Source organism: Acartia tonsa, chromosome 1 (assembly GCF_053477335.1).
Source record: "Acartia tonsa isolate MP-2025a chromosome 1, ASM5347733v1, whole genome shotgun sequence".
Lineage (NCBI taxonomy): Eukaryota > Metazoa > Arthropoda > Copepoda > Calanoida > Acartiidae > Acartia > Acartia tonsa.
Window position 1 is genome coordinate 52,937,170 of NC_137260.1, and position 20,802 is coordinate 52,957,971.

At 29.8% G+C, this 20,802-nt stretch overlaps 2 protein-coding genes across 2 annotated transcripts in view; both read right to left on the bottom strand.

Annotated features, from left to right (window-relative positions):
- The window catches only part of LOC145331031 (uncharacterized), an 81,439-nt gene extending 75,860 nt beyond the window's left edge, over positions 1-5,579 (bottom strand). Inside the window, exons 1-4 of the mRNA XM_080175644.1 lie at positions 5,487-5,579; positions 4,333-4,451; positions 3,758-3,946; positions 2,997-3,231 (exon numbers count right to left, since the gene is read on the bottom strand). Of these exons, the coding sequence (XP_080031770.1) occupies positions 2,997-3,231; positions 3,758-3,946; positions 4,333-4,346 (438 nt within the window). The 5' untranslated portion in view covers positions 4,347-4,451; positions 5,487-5,579. The remainder of the gene's footprint in view (positions 1-2,996; positions 3,232-3,757; positions 3,947-4,332; positions 4,452-5,486) is intronic.
- Positions 5,580-6,574: 995 nt separating this feature from the next.
- The window catches only part of LOC145328038 (uncharacterized), a 30,753-nt gene continuing 16,525 nt past the window's right edge, over positions 6,575-20,802 (bottom strand). Inside the window, exons 2-3 of the mRNA XM_080171591.1 lie at positions 7,279-7,494; positions 6,575-6,695 (exon numbers count right to left, since the gene is read on the bottom strand). Coding sequence (XP_080027717.1) covers positions 6,575-6,695; positions 7,279-7,460 — 303 coding nt within the window. The 5' untranslated portion in view covers positions 7,461-7,494. The remainder of the gene's footprint in view (positions 6,696-7,278; positions 7,495-20,802) is intronic.

Here is a 20,802-nt window from a genome sequence, read left to right on the forward strand (position 1 = left end):
TAGGGGACACAAAAAAAGTAAAGAGATTTAATAATAGATCGAATAGAAACGAATATAATCACTTCCAGGTGTCAAAAGAAAAAGGCCAAGCGGTACAAAGGTACATATTTACAGACAAAGAGAGGAAATTAAGTTTTATAGATTACACCTTACATGTTAAAAATTAATGAAAAGGGGTACAAATAGCTACCAAAGGATGTTACTAATTTCTTGCACACACAGTTGAATAGATTGGTATTAATAATAGCTTTTTATATTGAATATATTTCTGTGTGTGTGAGTGTGTGTGTGTGTGTGTGTGTGTGTGTGTGTGTGTGAGTGTGTGTGTATACTTAGGTACATATGTTCTATTTATTTGGTTGAGAACTACATATGTCAGTCATTTGCATGATAGATGTATCTTCTCTACTAGCATTGCGAAGTCTTACATTAGTTAATTTGCAATTCAACTTTACTAACTAAGAGTCTCTGTTAATTTATAAAGCAACTAATTTTATTAGTTTTTAACCTTAAAAATATCAAAATTGGTTTATGAACATTACCATTCAAACAGCTTTTTAATCCCAATTTTCTGGTATTTAAATAAATCTTTAATAGCAAATCTACATCAACCTAAGTATTACAGTAGAATTTGTATTCAATCCCTTGCCATAAACATTTCAGGTTGTTAAATTTTTAAAAGCGAAGCTTTTCTATAATTAGGGTCGGTCCGTCCGTCCGTACGTCCGTCCGTAACGGATAGCTTTTTTCGTTAATTTAGGCATGTTAGAATTGTCCTATCGATTTCAAATTTTGCATGGTGATTCCTTTAGCAGTTAGGTACGATTTAGAAAGCGTAGCAACTCTATAATCATTACCAAAATGTCCGTACGTCCATTTTAAACATGATGATTTTTTTACTTTTTTAACATCAAATTTTTATGTGATCTAATTATCCTATTGATCTGATTTTTGGTATATTGATTCCTGGGACAACAAAGTATAATGTAATAAACGAAGCAACTCTTTAATCAAGTCCTAAAAATGTAAGTATGTCCATAAACATTATTCTGTATCAAGCAGTTTTTTTTAAAAATTTACTCACAATTTTGCTTTGACTCTTATACATTTATATTAGGATTATTCAGTTCTGAAACTATACAAGTGTTAACGTCCGTTTGTCCTACCATTTCAGGGCTTCGCTTTTATGGATGTTGTCATCCTTGTTTTATTTTTAATCTACAAAATGATAATTTTGTGTACCATCATTTGGGATGTACAAATTTATCGGCAATTGTCTTATCCCTGTAGATCCCTGGGATATAATTGACAAACTATGCCAATGCTAGCAGGGTATACAGATTGTGCTTGTGTGTATATTAGATGTATGATGTTGGTTTAAATTAGCAAAAATTAAGTTGCAGAAAATTTCATTAAACAAGAGTTATTAGGTGAAATTCAAGGTAGAAATGAAAAATAGTTCAAATAAAATCTTAAGTTAAAGAATAAAAGACCTTTTCGGCGGTTTCTCTCATATATACAAATAAAACATTTTAGAAAAAGTTATTTTGATGCTTATTTTAGAATAGACCCTGTTAATTGAAGATAAGAAGAACCCATATGTGACTGGACACGGCAGGGTTAGATGTCCCCGAAAATAAATAGAAATAAGCTATTTCAAAAATTGAAAATAAGGTTGGGGTGAATGTTCAGTCGTGAATTAGGTTCTTTACCTTAATCATTATAAGAAATAAAATATTCAATTTTATTTGTTAGTACATAACTATTGTACTTTTTCTCTCTAAAAGCTGAGTTTTTTTCGATTCAATCTTTTTTTTATTTTATAGGCCAAAAAATGTTGTTTTGTTGATTTAAAGGCACATATTTGTGTAAATGTTGTGTATGTGTGTTGCATATTTAGCATCTATCTATATTTCTTACAGGAATATATTGATAGGGTAATGACAAATAGATAAACATTTCCTCAATTTAAAAAGAACAAAATTGCTTTTCCCTATATTATTTAGTAATCAAAGACATTTGCTCGTTAAAAAGTTGTCGCATGGCTACTTTATAACGATGGTCTGTCTTACAGGCATCTAAAGTGATAAGACAATGGCCGATAAATTGGTGTACATTCCCAATGATGATACACAAAATTAGTTGTTGAAACGTTTGAACATTTAAATTAATGAAGTCCCCAAAGTTGTGAAGTCAACGAATCAGAAAACTTTGGGGACTAGTGTAATAAACAGCCATTTGTCCCCTCTCTCTTTGTCTGTCTTATGTAAAAACCAGTCAAAATAAACCATAATTTTTATTGTTAATATAAACTGATATAGCTACGCTACTAAAAGACATAAATAGCCTTGTGAGTTAATTTAAAATATTAACAAAATTAACAAAAATATTAAATCTTAGAATCGAGTTAAATATAAATTATCAACAATTTGCATATCCCCTGTAGCCCTGTGATTCCAGATAGTAAATTCTGCTTGTATGTTTGTATGTATATATGCCTATGACGGTTAATAAATTCAACACGAGAATAATTCGTTAAGGCTGATTTATATACTCCACATTTCACATTATTACATATTATTATAACTTTGTTAAAGTCTTTAAGCTTTAAATTAAAGGATAAATTTAACAAGTATTTTGTAAAGTAAGCATAAATATATGTAAATCTAGGTAAAATAAGTCAAAAAGTTAAAATCTAGAAAACAAAACTCGAAAACTACAAAATCGATTCCAGAAAAATAATGTTTTATTGCAAAATTAACATTGCATTTTTAGAAAGCATTGTAAAAATAAATATGACTTTGAGTTAGAAAGCTTATTTGGTTATTAGCAAGTTATGTTAACGATCTATTTAAATACGTCAACAACAAAAAACGGAATACAGCTATACAACTAACTTAAACAGATGCACAGAAATACAGACATAGCATAATTGCAGAGTAGTTTCGACATTTCTTTTTTTGATATCTTTTATATTTATTAAATAGGTGACTAACCTGATTTGCAAAGGACTCATCCTTTGCTGTTTTATAGGTAGATGAATCTACTGAACTAGAATTATCTAATCTTCTAGAATCATCTTCTACAGCAGCATCATGATCCATATTTTCTGCCGCATCATCAGCTGATTTCATGTCAGGACTCGCGGATTTTCTTGGTGAATCATTTGGAAGATTTTCTTGATAATCAATAGTTTCATCTCTGCAGTTGTCATCTATTTCTTCATAAGTTCTAAAAAGTAAATTGAGTTATTTTCAAAAGCATGAATCTTTAGACATAAAATGTGAAAAAAAACTACCTTGAGTACTTTTTGGATAAAATTAAATACTTTAACTTAAGAAATAAGTAAACGAAAAAAACACATAAGTTAAAAGGTTGCGCGATTTTCAATCAAGATTTTTAGTTTTATACTATAATATAAGACCGAATACATATGTCTGAAGATTATGATTTCAATGAATACTGAACCGATTGAGTTCTTCAGTTTAGCGAACCTTCATATAGATCCCAGGATGATTTAGGCTATTTTGTTTTTAAATTTATGTCTTTATATGGTTGTACGCTTTTTTTCAATCTTTGAAAACAGAGTCTCTAGATGCTTAGGGGTGGAGCCACCTGTTAATCTTAATGCAAATTAATTAAAACCTTGTTTGTACAAAACTGCAAACACAGACTGTAAGACATCATGACTCTTATATAAAGATGAAAAGGATTACAAAATTAACTGGAAATAATGACCATAATAATAAAGTACTACCTGGAAGAAACAGATGGAGAGCTAAACCCTGAGACAGAATTGTTTCTGCTGGCTGGAGAAGGTATATACCTGGAGCCTTCCATGTGATCCTGTTCTGGCTCCAAGCTCAGATGCACAGGAGTCTTCACCTCCTTGATTGGGGACACTGGGAGTTTGGGGGGTGGTGGGGCCTTCCGTTTCTTTCTACTTCTATAAAAATTGTAGTTTGGATTAAATACTTTTTTTAAGTTGTGTGATTTTAAGGAATTATGACAATAAAAAAGGGATATAATACAAACATCTTCTGGTATTTTTACCATCAATCAACTATATAAATTAATATTAACCCTTTAGATCCCCATTATTTACATGCTCTTAAAACTAATTTCTTCAAATAACAATCTAAAGCTTCTTATATAAACCAACTACGATTTCTCGTTCAATTACAATGATAGGTATAAAATCATCTTTGACTTTACCAAAGTGGATGACTTAAATATAAAAAAAAAAACAAGAATGAAATTATTGATAACATCAATAAGTAGTAAATCAATAATTAGTAAAAAACATAGTTTGCTAAAGGGAACAATACGCACCTAGTAGAGGCCATGCTGAGTGAGGACGGAGGACGGTAAAGGTTTGACTCTGATCTCAACAGAGTTGAATTTGCCAGAGCTGACGACGCCAGAGACAGGTTCGAGTTTGACCGCTGTACCCTGTTAATTGGGAGGTTATCAATCGTTGTTTGTTAAAATAAAATGTTAAGTTTCAATGAGTGTGTGTGTCCATTAAAACTCTTGAACTTGTAGCCATAAATCTTAAAGGAAGCTTTTCCCCCACCCTCTATTTTTTTTCAAATGAAAGCTTTAATAGTTATTTCTCGCATTGTATTATAAACAGCTTTCCGCGTAGAAAACAGGATATAATACGATGCTAGACATAAATTTTTCAGTATGGCTGAGAACCGGTTCTAATCCACCGGATATAAATCGATTTCGAAGAGATGCGGTAAAAGATTTTGATTAAGTAAAAAGGCGAAAAAAGAGATAAAGTAAATGCAAAGTTAATAGTTTTAAGAATCGGTATCAATAAATCAGTGCAGTGTAAAGGACATTAAAGTTTGGTTGGTATCAAATCAATGCCTTTATGTTTTCCATTTTATAATCTGTCATTATTTATCCAAGTCTAAATAACACATGTTATACAATATCTTACCCCAGAAATAAAACAAGAATTAGATATTAGTCCAAACAAGCTATGAATAAAAGACACAAACTGAAAATCTCAACCCAATTAAACCAAACATAACCATCACTCATAAAAACCTGTATTTCAGGGATAAATATTACATAACAAAATACTAAACAAGGTCGTCGCAGAAGCACAAAAAACTCTAGTTCTAAAATAGATGTGAAATTATCAATTTACACTGAGTATAAAAAAATGAGAACTTAACTTAAAGTGTAACATTTAATAATGGATGTATAACTAGTTGGATCTAAAACCAGATTTTGATGTTCTAAAATAAAGTGAACTCTGTAGCGGGCTAAAATAATGATCTTCCCAACCCCACTGCTTTAATCCATCTCCTTTCCTCCTACTGGATAAACGGCCCGACCAATAAATCCGGGGGAAATTGCAACCTAAAATGAAGACAATTTTTCTCCTGTTATATAATCCACGTATATTCTACATCCATTCATTTAATAAACATTTAACACAATTAATGATGTTATGATGATAAACCCTTCCTGTCATCAAGAAAGTCATCATTATAATTAGCAGGATGTAGAAATGAACCATTATTATGACCATTTTGCAGAGAACTTGTTAAACCACCTTTCATAATACAGGCTTCATTTAGTTATTTTAATATATTTTGATAATTACCTTTCGAAGCTGGTTAAAGTTGCTCGTAAAAAAGGGGACAAATTAAAAAACTTTTGGCCGAAGAATCCAGATTTACGTCATATTTTCTTCTAATATAACGTCTTTAGAAATAGTTCGGTAAAACGTTGTAACATTTGTCAACTTTTTACCTACTTCTTATATTTTAGAATTTTGGTTTTGAAAAAATAAAATTTTAGTTTTGGCTTTAAAAAACTATCATTTATATAACCTCCCCTAAAAAAATTAAAGACATTGAACTTTTCCCTCTTATTCAGAGTCGAACTCTCTTTTTTAAGTATACTTATTGAAGGAAGGCAAACCTAAGTCTAGGAAGACTTGAATGAAATAGGTATACCTATATTTTTATGTGATTACATCAATAATATTGGGCCAAATCATTAATATTCATTAGCCTAGGATTTAAAGTTTCCTAAGCCTTACATAACAAAAGAATATGTAAAACTTATGAAACTCAATTTCCTATGGTAGCATAAGAAATTTATAGTATTTTGCCCATTGTTATTTGCCATTATTTATGATTATCTATAATACAAAGTAGAATGATGTCTGCCCGTCCGTCCGTCTGAAGCTTAAGATCTCGGTAACCACTGAACCGATCGGATTCTACTCTTTAGGGAATATACCTACTGGTCCTGTGGTGGTTTTAGGCTATTTTCTTGGGGGGTGGGACACCCCCAACCCCCCAAAAAACAAAAAAATCCCCCCCCCCATTTTTTTGGGCAGAACATTTCCTTGGTCATTTTTTTTGCATAACATTTCCTTGGTCCTTTTTTTTGCAGAACATTTCCTTGGTCCTTTTTTTTGCAGAACATTTCCCTGGTCCTTTTACAAATTTCGCTTTAATTTCAATTTTGATCACCTCTTGGGGCGAAGCCCCTAGAGGCTAGGGGCGAAGCCGCTAGTATCAAATAAAATACTAAATTTTAACTAAAATGCAGTCCTGCCTATATTAAGTCTTCTGTTGGTCAGAGGTGACTTCCCAGTTGTGTTCAAAGATGAAGTAGAACCTCCCACGCTCAACTTCTCATCTTCGTCAGGATACAGGAAGCTAAACAAAATTTAAGTTATTCTACGTTTTTTCAAAATAGATTTTTTTATTTTTATTTACATTTATCTAAAATTAAATTGTCCATTTGTCGGAATTAATCAATATAAGTAGATGTAGAATATAGGTAGATATTGTCATCATTTTTAACATGTAACTCATTTATTAGTCAGTTCGTTCATCCAGTTGGAGGGGAGGGGATGGAGTAAATGTGGTGGAAAGGAGGAATCGTTATTTTAGCCCGCAGAGTGTTTCACTTTATTAGAGAACATGATCTGGTGTACGATCCAAGTTATAGTATATCCCTTGGACAACCACAAAAAAAAATATTTTTGATGTTATCAAAAAGACTCGCTATTTTTTTTTAAAAAGCATATTAAGAACTGCACAATGTTACGGGAGGAAGCTTTGCTCATATATTTCTGTATTACAGTAAAGGATTCTTCACATGAAAACCATTTGGCAACCTAACAGATTTGTTTGTAGCGCAGCTACTCTATATTTAGGAATATCAGTCTTGATTTGATCAAAAGATGTTCTATTTCAACTTGAGTAAAGATACCCTATTCATTATCAAAATTCTCACCTCTTTTTTATTTTTGGTTTAGCCCCATTGAAATGGGGCGGAGCTGGAGCCAATTTCTTTTTCCGCGCCTTGGGTCCATTACCATTGACTGGTGATGATTCTATGACCTGTGGAATGGGCGGGGCGGGACTCACCGCCTCCTTGCTCCGCCTTGGCGCGGGTATTGGTGGCTGGTTTGGCATCTTGGGATTAGCTAACCGTTGTCATTTCTTCATTCTAAAAAAATAGAATTTATCATTTCATTAGTTTTCTTTTTGTATCTGACGAGCAGCTTTTGGTTTTTCTAGTTCTAGCCCCGAAGGTTACATAATTTTAACATAGGAAATATACAGGTTGACATCTCTAAAATAATAGAGTACTTTCTGTATGATTAGTCTCTTATGAGTTTGTTTTTCTTTTCAAGAAACCTTCATATTTTCTTTAAGCGGATTAGGCTATGAACTTGCCCCTCATCCCTTCCCTCTATAAATACTCTAGAGACTATTGGCAAAGCCAGTTAATAATATAAAGTATTAAACGTTTTATGTCTCTTTGTGTACAAAGAAACTAGGGGCGCAGCTAATAGTGTGATTTCCTACATGTTTAAGCTAATCTCAATATACAACTTATTAAGTAGTTTTGACCAGCTATGATATCGTACAGTTTAATTTGAAGAAGGATTTTAATTAAAACCCTTCAGGCATATTAAGTAAATATTTTGCAAGCTGGGAAATTTCAAAGATTTTCTTCAGGCTATTTTCAAGTTAATTTAGCAATTAATATGTTTGTATTTGATTAATTATTTGAAACAAGTTAAATTAGAATATTTTTTATATTCCTTTAAATAACAATAAACATGAATATGCACGAAACCTTATTGACTTAAGCTAGATTCATTATTTTAAAAGCAAATCTTTTCCAATATGGCTTTGAACCCGATTAATATCCACTGTATTAGAAACGGTTCCGAGCCACACTGAATTCATGTATAGTATAGTTTTGTAGTCAATTTTCCACGAATAATAAAATAAATTTCATAATAACAATACTTTTTTTATAATTTTTCATTTCACTTTCCGCGGAAAGCTTTTTATATTACGCAACGATAAATAATTTTTCTATACCTTTGTTGGTCAATTAATTCATTTGCAAGAAATAAGCGTTCCATTAATATGAAACTTGTTATATTGGTTTGCGCAGTAACTTGTCGAAATCTGTAGAACAAGACAACTCTACAATTTTATTTAAAACTATCTACTTTATAACGTCATATTTTTTTATTACTTAACCCCAATTTAAAGTTTATGTTACAATACATTTTGAAATGTTTCAATTCTTATTGAAAATTGGTATTTAAAAATCACGAAACCTTGCAGTTTTTCATTGTTTTGAAAGAACAAACAAAAAAACAACATATGACATTTTGCAAAATATAAAAAAATGAGAAAATGCAATGAGAAGGGGTGTAGACATAATAGTTGACACAATATGTCACTAAATTTATTAGTTCTAAGGTCAAGTTTTTGGCACAAGAGAAATCAAATTAACAATGGAATTTATTGACCTTTGTGGTCAAATTGTTATAGAGTTGTTTTGAGTGTAATTGTACAGAGAGTCAAGTTCATTTAAGTTCAAGATGCTAGACACAAACTTTTGTGAAAATGAAAAGGATAGAACAATGGAAGATAATTGTTCTGTCTGATATTTTGATTTGCTAGCTTTCAATAATTGTCCCCAAAAATGTAAGAAAAAATACCGAATTATTTAAAAACAAACATATATTTAAGAAAAATAATGAACAAGGAATTGCTTTACTTTCAAAAGAAAAGTTGTTTTGACACAAAATAATATATAAAAAAAGGGGAAAATATCTCTGTGACTTCTTTAATAACCTACCGGCGGACTCAAGAACATATTCTAAGATTTGCATAGTAGCCTTGCTACAAAAAAGTTGATGTAAAACAATGAATCATTTGAGCTTTCAATTGCATTATGAAAGGGTTCATACAAAATTGTTAGACAGAATTAAAGAAATAATCATACTTGGACATTTATAATACTAAGTTTTTTAGTAGGTACCAAAAGAGCTAAACCTGGAATGTTTGTGTTCTTACTTGTAAAGTATTAAATTGTAAAGTCAATGAAGGGCTACAGTTATAGAGTTCCTTTTTTCATCTATATACCTTAACTATACAAAATTACTACAATTTTGTACTTTTGCAATCTGATTTAAGAATAACAAATATGTATTGTGACATATTTAAAGAGTAACTTAGCTCCAGACTATATTTATTTACTTATAAAAATGTAAAAAATAGGATTATAATTTGTTTATATTGTTGCAATATATTTTCTATAACACCATAAAATTTCACTCATACAATACAATCTTTGAAAAAAATACTATGTATTGTATTATTGTATGAGGTACCAATACAATAAATTCATTTGTTTATGTATGTATGTGTGGTTTACATATTACAATTCATATATTTGCATCACATTAGCTACTGGCTAGCTGCTGGTGTGGCTACAAAATCGCCAGGTAATTAAATAATAGTAAGGAATATGAAAAGTTTCAGACAAATTGTGTCAACTTTCAGAGTAAGAAAGTATAGTTTAAATGGACCTTTTTAGTAATAGAGTTTACACCAATTAAGGGAGTTTATTTGCAAGTTTTGAAATTAAATCTGACAGGAAGAAATTATAATCAGATATATCAGTGACGCTTTATATAGGACGTAAGGAAAATACGACTTAAATATTGCAAATTTTCGATTTTTAGAGAAAACTTTTATGCATTCTAACAAAACATGAATACGTTTTCATTGAAGTTTAATTTTTATTGCAGCACCTTATTGAAAAACCATAAGTTTATGGCATCTTACGAAATTTAGGTTAAAAGAATATGCAATTAGCCACGCAGTTTTGTGTTGCGAAGCTGCTCTATAACTTTTGAGTATTTTAGCTGCTAAGTAAGTTCTAATTTTTTCATATATAACAAAAAGACAAGACTTTTTAAATTTAATACATCAAGATATTTCATGTGCATTACTTTTAGATATTTTGCTAGACAAATATGATTATGTTTTACTTGCTGCGTTACTAATGGACGCTATGGTCCTACTTTAACATCAATACAACATTATCTAATAATCTTTTATTCTTAACGGTCTTTTGTTTCAATATTAAATAGCCTGTAGAAATCATTTACAAATAGTAATTTTTTTCGAAGAAAAAGAAATTCATATACAATAAATGAAAAATAAATTTTATAGTAAATATATTTCTTTGTTTTAATTTGGGAGAGGTTCTAATTTCAATCTTATTCATGTTAGAATCATCCTATAGATTTAAGTCCGACAGGAATATTGAAGAAAATTGTACAAAACATTAAAATCCCTTTTTGGTTTTATGTTACTTGGTACTTAATTCTAACATTATTGAATCATCCTTTTTTTAATAATGATTCCCGGTCGATATGCTCTTATTTACAACTTTTATTCAAATATCAATAATGCATTTAAGTAAGTAAAATAACAGTATTTTTATTTATTAATACTCAAGTTTTTTTAAAGATCTTTAAGCATCCTTAAGTAATTGCAAAAAAGCTTGGGTTATTGTGCAAAATTACTGAATTAAATTAAGCCATCATCAATTATTCTGTTTCAGTAAACATTTACAAGTTATTTTGGCCACAAATATTCTTATCATTCAATTATCAAATAAATTTTGACTGCATTTTAGTATTCGAAAAGTAAACAGGCACATTTATTTCCAAAACATCTTGCTTGAATACCTTCTAAATACTCATCCATTATATATTTACATCTAGAATTTGATATAGAAAGTTTTTTTGTCTTCAGCAAAAGTCTAAAAGATATCAAAAAATTCCATACTCGTTTGTCTTTCTTATAGGAAAGTTTTGTTCTTGTATTGATTAGTTTTATGCTATTTTCTTGTGGGGAAAGGTTACAACTCTATGGCAAATCCTATAAATGAATAGGGCGAAGACTCCATTTTAGACTAAAATAGCTTTAGAATGAATGAATGAGTGTTTTGGTTGTTTTTTAATTCATAAAATTCGTAAAACAGCCCCACACTATTCATTCTAAATTAAAATTCTGAAAGGGATTATTATTTCTTTCTTCGAAGATGATTTAACATAGAGGCTTGTGGCGAAGCCATTAATATAATACAAAAGTATTCTTTCCGTTATAATTGTTTGAAATTTGTATTCTTAACTTAAAGAATTTAAATCATAAATACTTTATGATGTATTAATCCTTCACTTAAAAAGATAAGGGCTACCTAGCCACTTCTGTAATATCTTAAAGATAGCATTTTGATGTATTAAATTTGACATATTTTAACAAATGCATAGTGAGAATTATTAAATATCCAAATGACTCTAAATCTTATAATTAAATTTTTTTATTATTTTATCCAAAAGAATCACAAAATGAATAAGCTAACAATAGTTTGAAACATACATGTGGTGTATTTTTTAAATTTGTCAATGAACAAAGAATTTGTGCTTTTAAAATTTTATTGTCTCTTAAAATAAACCTTTGTAAATATTATTTGAGACGAAAATGTATGAGTAGCTACATTCTAAAAAAAAGTAAACATTAACACAGTCATAAATTGTGTTGACTATAAGTTGACATTGAGCCAAGTCAAAATTTCAAATAAAATTTAACCTAACCTTTCTGAAGATGTAGATGAATCAACCAATCAATATTTTATTGATACGTACCGAATCATTTTAAGCCAATTAATGAGCAAACATGTTTTGTTTAAGAAACCTTGGGTACCAGTATATTTTACAGTCCAATGTGTCCTCACTCCCTCCTGAATATTTTACAAATTTTCTTTTATTCTAAACTTCTTAAAAAGGGTATTTTATTATCTTAATAATTTCAATTAAGAAGTTAAAATGAAATTAAAAAGTTATCTTTTAATTTTAAACTTTCCAGATACTTTTCACCAGTAAAAAATGTTGGGTTTTATTTCTTGTGACGTTGTCTACTGCTGTGATCAATATGACAAGATATTAGAGCAGATGCATGAGAACTATGTGTGTGTATGTGTGTGTGTGTGTGTGTGTGTGTGTGTGTGTGTGTATGACATTGCATTGTCAATACTTTCAGCAGATAAACATTTTTTCCTATCACAATGGACAACAAACTAATACTTAGCAAATCATTTTGCACCTACCCCCGGTCCCCTTCCCTTCTAATGTTAAAAGCGCACCTTCTATATAAAATATGTCCGAGAGTACTGTTGGGTCAGTTTATTGATTTTAGGAATTTAAATCCATGTGTTGCTTAAGAATCTATCTACTTCGCATTTTCTAGTGATTATTTGCAATTCTTGCTAAAAAATAATCTTGAATATCCTTAAAATATTTACTTCAGTTTACTGTGTAACACTTTATTGTTGTTTAGCATCAAATTTCTGGTTATTGTTGCGCAGCTAATGGACCTAACTACCCTTAAATTCTTAAATAAATAATATATACAATAATTTATGTTTTCCAACATTTAAGTCGTATAATATGAATAAATAAATCCACAAATTTCCAAGTTATTGTTTCATCTAAGCTTCCCGAGGGGCGCAATGCGCATCGAAAAAATAGACACTTTAAAGGATTTAACACTGTGGACCCCTTGAAATTTTTTGTAATGGGGTATAGGGTATAATAATTCCATATTTTTCACCACCACCTTTCGTTCCTCAGCCACTATCGTATGCACGCCCTTGACAACAAAAAATTTATGATAAAGAAATTATTTTAAGTAATGGAATATTTTATTTTTGTGGATTTGATTGAACAACACATCCCTAATTGGTATGGCGCTGTTCACATAAATAATAAAATTACACGGAACTAAACTTATATCTTTACAAATAGATTTCAGTTACATCCACAAACTGTTCCATCTTAAGCTAATGTACTAATATTTTATGGCTTTGTCAACAAGGATGACAACAACATGAAAAAAAGCAATCTATAGAGCCAAACATATAACATATCAACAATTACAAATTTTAGGGACTGCGACTGCGCGTTTACTATCAAAGAAAAAATATATTAATCTGTAATATGCCATCATTTTATGACGTAAAGAGATTCTATCTCATAACATTTTGCCTAATTTTCTTAGAAATTTCAAAAATGATTATATCAGTACAATTCTATAATATTAAAAATTTGTTAACTTAAATAAAAAATCAACACCTTTAAATTTGATAATTTCTCACGTAGTAAACAATAATGTGTTCTCGGCTCTAACTAGCATTACTTAGTTGCTGGCATCATCGTAATATAATTATCATCTAAGATCAATGAAAAAGGGTAATTGCTGTAGATTTAATTTTTTACAACAATAGCTAATAATTATAGGCTCTTAATTCTTTTACTCTCTTTTCATGAAAATGCCCTTTTAAACAATTATCAATAGAACAATTGCGTCCAGAAGTGGCGCAGCAATATTAAATAAAAAAATAGTAAATCAATATTAATTTGATAAGTTAGTTCTTTTGTAAAATTTGGGAAGCCTAGTTTTTGGGTAAAAACGAGGAGAGGTAGTTAAAAACACCATATTCTTGAGAAATTGGTTAGAAGAATTGTAAGGAATATGTAACTCTATTAAATAATTATATATTACTCTAGTATAGTTAACTCTATTATCTGATTGTTTGTGACCATATGGTGAAGTAAACTTCTCTTCTTCATTTCCCTTTCTAGGTGTTAAGCTACTCTATAATCAAAGACTTTATATAATTCAAAAAACTGAACCAATAAGAAGGATAATTGGCGAATAATTTTGTACAATTCTCCAATCAATTCGTTCCGGAAATTTTAAAGCACTCCAGAGAGGTATATTTGTAGCCAAATGACTACTAAACGAGGAAATAAATAATTACGATAATAATAAGGTTATATAATTAAAATTGAAAAAGATGTGGCGTGCACAGTGTATTGTGAGGAGGTAATAAATCTACAAAAGGGGAAAAGAAGGTAAAGACCGGCCTCCCAAACTAAAATATTAAAGTGGATGTTTTCGTTTCTGTTCTATTTATGTAAAGAATCATCCTTGTTTGATACATTTTTAAAACTATATATACACGTGTTGCTGTCAGTGCTGTGTCCCTGTAGTTTTGGCAAATTAAAATCTCAGACTCATTGTTCTACAACACCCTTCAAACAACTGGCTATTTATAAGCTCTTGTAATTAGTGCTATCAACTAACAACACCTCAAGCAAATTTATAGTTAGTAGACTTGGCAGCTGCAGCTATTACTGGCTTCAAACTTATGGCAGTTGTCCGCCCTATTAGTGTAGTCAGCCGGCTATACTTTAAAAACCACATCTGACATCCCTCAATCCTAGATTTGAACTTAAAAATTCGTAGCCTTAAATGATTAAACAGACTAGTTTGTAAGGGATTTATATAATTTCTTAAATTAAATGTCAAGGTATTATATTCACAACAAACTTGATATAGAAGATTAGTGTATGCAATTTTTTTCAGGGGGAAGTGATAACGCCTCTACAGAAATGACACCCCTAAATTGTCAAATTATCAAAACAATCAGGTTTATATTTTTTAGATTTTATCACAGCCACAGCTGTTGCCATTTTATAAGCAAATAATAAAACTGCATGAGCCGGTTTAAAATTTAAAAAAAAATTAAATATTTAAGTATTGGCATTTACTGTGTTATTTAAGTTGAAAATTCTGCATTTATATTAAACTTTATGTGTTGATTCTTTGAATTAATTAACCTTTGTTTACAATTTATTCTTATTTTTATCATGCCCTTTATTATATAAACAAACGGAAACAGAAAGAGCCAAAATTGATTATGAAAAAGTCATTATTTTGCAAGGTAAACATTTATTGGTAGCACAGATATTCTGTAACTAACGTTTGTCTTAGCGTCAACTCGTCATTGAGTTACTCATTGATTATTAATAGCGAAGCTACTCTATAATTCACTTTGTCTGTCCGTCAGTCAGTCCGTCCGTATGGGGGAAACGTGATTTTCTCTGCTCCTATCCAAGATAGACAGTTGAAATCTTTTGTGAAGATTCCTATGACATATGCCCATCTAATCTATACTTTATTTTGTCCATCTGTCTATTATTTGGGGTGCTAGATCGATTCTTAGATTTTCAAGTTTTCGTGATTTTCTCAACTGCTTTTCAAGATAGATTTCTGAAACTTTTTTAACTGTTTAATATTTATTCTTATTTGATAATTGAAAAAATAATTGTCCATTTTATGATACCATAGTTTGTTACAATGCAATTAATTATTTTTGTTAGTACTGCACTGATATGGGCATAAATGCCCTTGTTTTGTATTTCTTGCAAAGAAGTTGTATCAACTTTTTCACTTTTTATTTAAGATAGCTAGCCGGCTCTTTTAGTAAGTAGTAGATGTAAAATTTTTCATAGAATTCAGATATGCAATCGGTTTTTTTGTAGACCTCTTATTTTTTAAGTAATTTAAGTTTTTAAAAAAAATAATTAAGTCGGTTTTAAGGTACTAAAACGCAACAAAATAAAAGAAGAAAATGGCCAGCATGAACAAAAATAGTAAGATCTTTAATTTGACACCTTACTTTTAAAATTCTGTTAAGTAATTATTGAAAAAATCTATTTTGTTAACCTCGGATTAATCAAAACTTTGAAATTAAAAATATCCTCTCACAGGCATAAAAAGTATGTGTTCATATATATACTTTTAGAATGAGAAAAATAATACGAATCCAGTCTAAGCAAAATTGAAAAACTTTTATAAAACTAAAATAAAAAATATAAGTTTATTTTAAGAATCATAATTTTCGGTTTTAAAGGGTTATCTTGAATAAAACCTGAACAAAACCTAAACAAAAGACAATGCAATGTAGCAGATATTTTTTAAACACAAGAAACAATAATGTATTTTTGACTGCATTGTTTTGAAGTTTATAAACAGACTGATGCATATTTGTTCATAATTTTTCATTCTTTACATGTTGTAATATCACTATATTTATTGTAGTATCTTTTTTATATATTGTATGAACGTTCTCCTTTTTTTTTGGCAATTCTATTGGTTAACTTTATAGGTTAAGCTTCGCGATTCGTCAATTTTCGCGATTTGTGATTGGCTAGTTTAGTAGTTACAATTCTTAAAATAAACTTTTTATTTTTTTTATTTTTTATTACAATTTTTTAAAACTTTTTCAATTTCGCTAAGAATGGATTCGTAATATTTTTCTGATTCTAAAGGTATATATGAACCCATATTTTTTATGTCTGTTTGATAAAATATTTAGGTTTAAAGTTTTTATTAAACCAAGATTAAAAAAATTGATTTTTTCAATAATTACTCAACAGAATTTTAAAAGTAAGGTGTCAAATTAAAGATCTTACTATTTTTGTTCATACTGGCCATTTTCTTCTTTTATTTTGTTGCGTTTTAGTATATACCTTAAAACCGACTTAATTATTTTTTTAAAAAACTTAAATTACTTAAAAAATAAGAGGTCTACAAAAAAAACGATTGCATATCTGAATTCTATGAAAAATTTTACATCTACTACTTACTAAAAGAGCCGGCTAGCTATCTTAAATAAAAAGTGAAAAAGTTGATACACCTTCTTTGGTTACAAAAAAAAACAATTATTGAATTGAATATAACAGAATTAATTGATTTTATTCTCTTTAAAATATGCAAATTAAATCAAACAAAATGAATAAACCGTTACAAGATAAAGAAATTTAAAATTAAGATAACGTTAAAAAGTGAAAATGCATGTTTTCAGCAGTTTTCTCATAGATAACAAGAATGAAAACATCTTTAAAATTAAGCTCAACAAAGAAGTCTAGAGGACAAACAAACATTAACAGAAATACAGGAGCATCGCAATTGACGATATGACTATTCTTTTGCAGTTTGAACCAATATCTCTTGTTCAGTCGTCATTTTAATTTGTTTCATATCAAATTTGAAGTTTTACAAAGCCATGTGACGGCATAAAAATGAGGGATTAACCATTTCTTTTTTAGGGGTTTTCTTTCCCACTTCTCCTCTCATCCTTCATTTTTATGACGTCACATAGCTGATTTTTTAATACACATAAAGCTTCGATTTTCATGAATGTTTAAAATCGATAAAAATATTTTGAACAGTCGTCGGTTAAACCCCAATTATGGCAAAGCTTTGCTTTAAAAAAAAGCTGAATAATCAAATCTTCTCCTTGTGTAGAAACTCAACAGGGACAAGCTAGTCCTTTAGAAGCGCAACTACTGGAAGCTCTCCATAATTTTTTAACCGGACAAAGTGTCTCAAAAACCAGCCACGTGACGTCATAAAAATGAGGGAGATGAGAGGAGAAGTGGGAAAGAAAACCCTTTAAAAAAAGATAAATAATCCCTTATTTTTATGACGTCACATGGCTGATTTTTGAGACGCTTTGTCCAGTTACATAATTTTTATAACAAGAACATTAAACTCCCAAAACCAGAAAACAATATAAACACACAAAAAAGTTATCTAGCTTTTAAAAAATATACAAATCATAAGAAACAGTTAGACACAGGAAAGAACGGACTTACCCTAATAATATAGTAGCTCCGCTGCTAACATGAATTTCCTATTTACTGTATTATTCCTGAGTGACAACTATTTATTATGTATAATTGTCATACTAAATTATTATTTACATTTTCTCATGCAAGAAAACTTGTGAAATTTAAATTTTTAACTGTGATTGAATTTTATTTATGTTCTGTATTTTATGTTTTGTTTTGGAAGAAATATCAGATAATTACAGCTTAAATTACTTCTTGAAAGAATGTATCTAGAATATTGTCTTCACTTTAGCTTGCAAACATGGAACTCATTTATTTGTCAGTTAGCTTGTCCAGTAGCTGGGGATGGGATGGGTAAAGGGGGAAATCGTTATTCTAGCCCGCTGTGAGTTTCGCTTTATTAGAGAACACGAAAATCTGGTATAAGGTTGTATTTTTAAGTCTGCACTTTTATGAGAAAGAAGAACAAAAATGTTGGCATATTTCTACGATAAGTAATCCTATTTTGACATTTTGTTAAATACCTTATTTAGATTAAAACATTTTCTACTATGGCTTGAAAACAGATTAATATCCACAATATTAGAACCGGTTCTCAGCCATACTGAAAAATCATGTATTGTACTGAATTATAGCCAGTACTCTAGGCCCTCGGTTTTAACCTGATAATTTTTTATTTTGATCTCAGCGGAAGGCTGTCTATAATACAATGCGATGAATATTTATTATTATTGTATTTTAAAATCCAACTATTAACAAGGATGTTAAAGTCATAATGAAAGTGATAGTCGGACAGTACAATGTTAACCATTTAGCGAGAAGCTTCGTTAAAATTTTAAAAGGCTCCGATTTTTGATAAAATTTATTTGTTTAAAAATTAATTTTTCAACTGTCAAATAAGATTCTAATAACTAAGATTATATTGTCCAAGAAAATGGTGTACTATTACTTCCGCATAAATTTTATTCCGCCAATTAAATATCACAGCAAAGATCAAAGACACCATATGATTAGAGTATTAAGATCCTCTCATTGCTAATTACTAAGCAGTTTTTATACTCTAGTACAGTTTTTACTTTACTTGACATAAAAAAATCTTTTTTGATTCCCATTGCGCATATAAACCAAGGGTAATATCTGCGGAAGTGATATTTCACCTAATAATGAAATAATACGCAGATTATAAGTAATTATGGTTTAAATCAATTATGTATAGTAATATAAAGATGTTTTACAAGCATTTGTCTTTATCCTAAACTAGCGGCAGGGACTCTTAAGGCCTCTAGTGGCACTTGAGCCCCCCTCCCCCTGATTCAATTTTAGTTTGAAGAGAAAAAGAAAATATAAAAATTTTTGGTGGGGGACTCAATGACAGACAGACACAGATCCTGTTAATTTATAGAATAATCTAGTTTTTAAAAACTTAACGTAAATCTTTAGTAATAATCATAAAGGTAAATTTAGGCATTGCCTCGTAAGATTTCCCTCGATAGTGCCTATCGAGCACTGAAATCACATTCCACTTATTTTTAAATAATTTGAAATATTGAAGAGTGGGTATTTTTGTCTTATACCTAAACCTGAGGGACTACCCAGTAACCAATTATGAAAATTTATTTAATTTTAATCTTAAAAACAAAAACTCTAAAATTTATTTTTCCATTTAGATGAAATTATAAATTTCATACATACATTAAATTTAATGGTCAGTGGTAATTGAAATAGATGAAAAAGAAATTGCATAATTTGATATACTATACATACAAACACAGAGAAAAATAATATAGAATACATCTGCAGATGTGAAATGTATATTTCAATGTGAGTCAATTAAAGTTGATGCAATTAGCAAGGACGTACAAGCTTTTAATTTTGGAGTGCGGGGGGTGTAAACGTCTGATTAGTCTCCTTTCCTTTTTTGGAGGGGGGGGGGGGGGTAAACCAATATTTTTGGTGTAAAATATAAAACATTTGATGTCATTTTTTCTTATTGACCTTTTAAAAGAATTCTTCTAGATCAAAAAAAAGCTACATGATCACTCAACTACAGTACATCTATGTATGTTCATGATCAAACGTGGCTGAGTCATTGAATATATGCAAACTCAATTAGAAAAACAACATAGAATTTTGTGGAAAAGATATTAAATTTCACAGCAATTGCAGGGAACTAAAGGGAAATGACAATGACCGATGAATTTATGTACATCCCCGATGACGATATACAAAATTACCCTTTCTGGTTGAAACATTTGGAACTCACCTAAAGAACCAACAAATCAAAGATTCAAAATCCAAAGTCCCTAAGGTTGTTAAGCCAACGAATAAAAAACGTTATTTAAGACTTTAGTGTAATAGAAAAACTAATGTACCCTTCCTTCCTGCAGCAATTGTGTTCATGTTTGATATAATGTATGCAGGGATGGAGAGGAAAAAGTTGGTTAAATTTATCTGCAACCATTTCGTCCTTCTGATAACTACCAAAATTTATTGAAAGAATTCTGAGATGTTAATTCATATTTTATTATCATATCCCCGTATCCCTGGTATATGTATGTGAGTATTGTTATTTGATGTATTTGAAATCGAGACCATTTATTCATTTCATTTCAAGTTAAATATTTAAGGCATGGCTCGGCAGCTGTAGCTGCGTTTAAAAGCATTTTAAAATCATTTTTTTTGTAGTAGTTTTAGTCTCAGAAACGCAGACTCTTTTTTTAACAACACTCAGCTGCAGCTAAATTGCAGCTGCCATTAAATAAGGCGGCTGTAATCATTTGGAAGAAATCCATTTATATCAAACTACATACCTAAAATAAAAACAACCATTGATTATTACTGAAACTAGAGTTAAAATAGAAAATAAAAACAAAATATTTACTTACGAGGCAAACAATAAGAAAGAAAATTACATATCGTGTCATTTTAAAAATAAAAATTAGTCTGAAAAG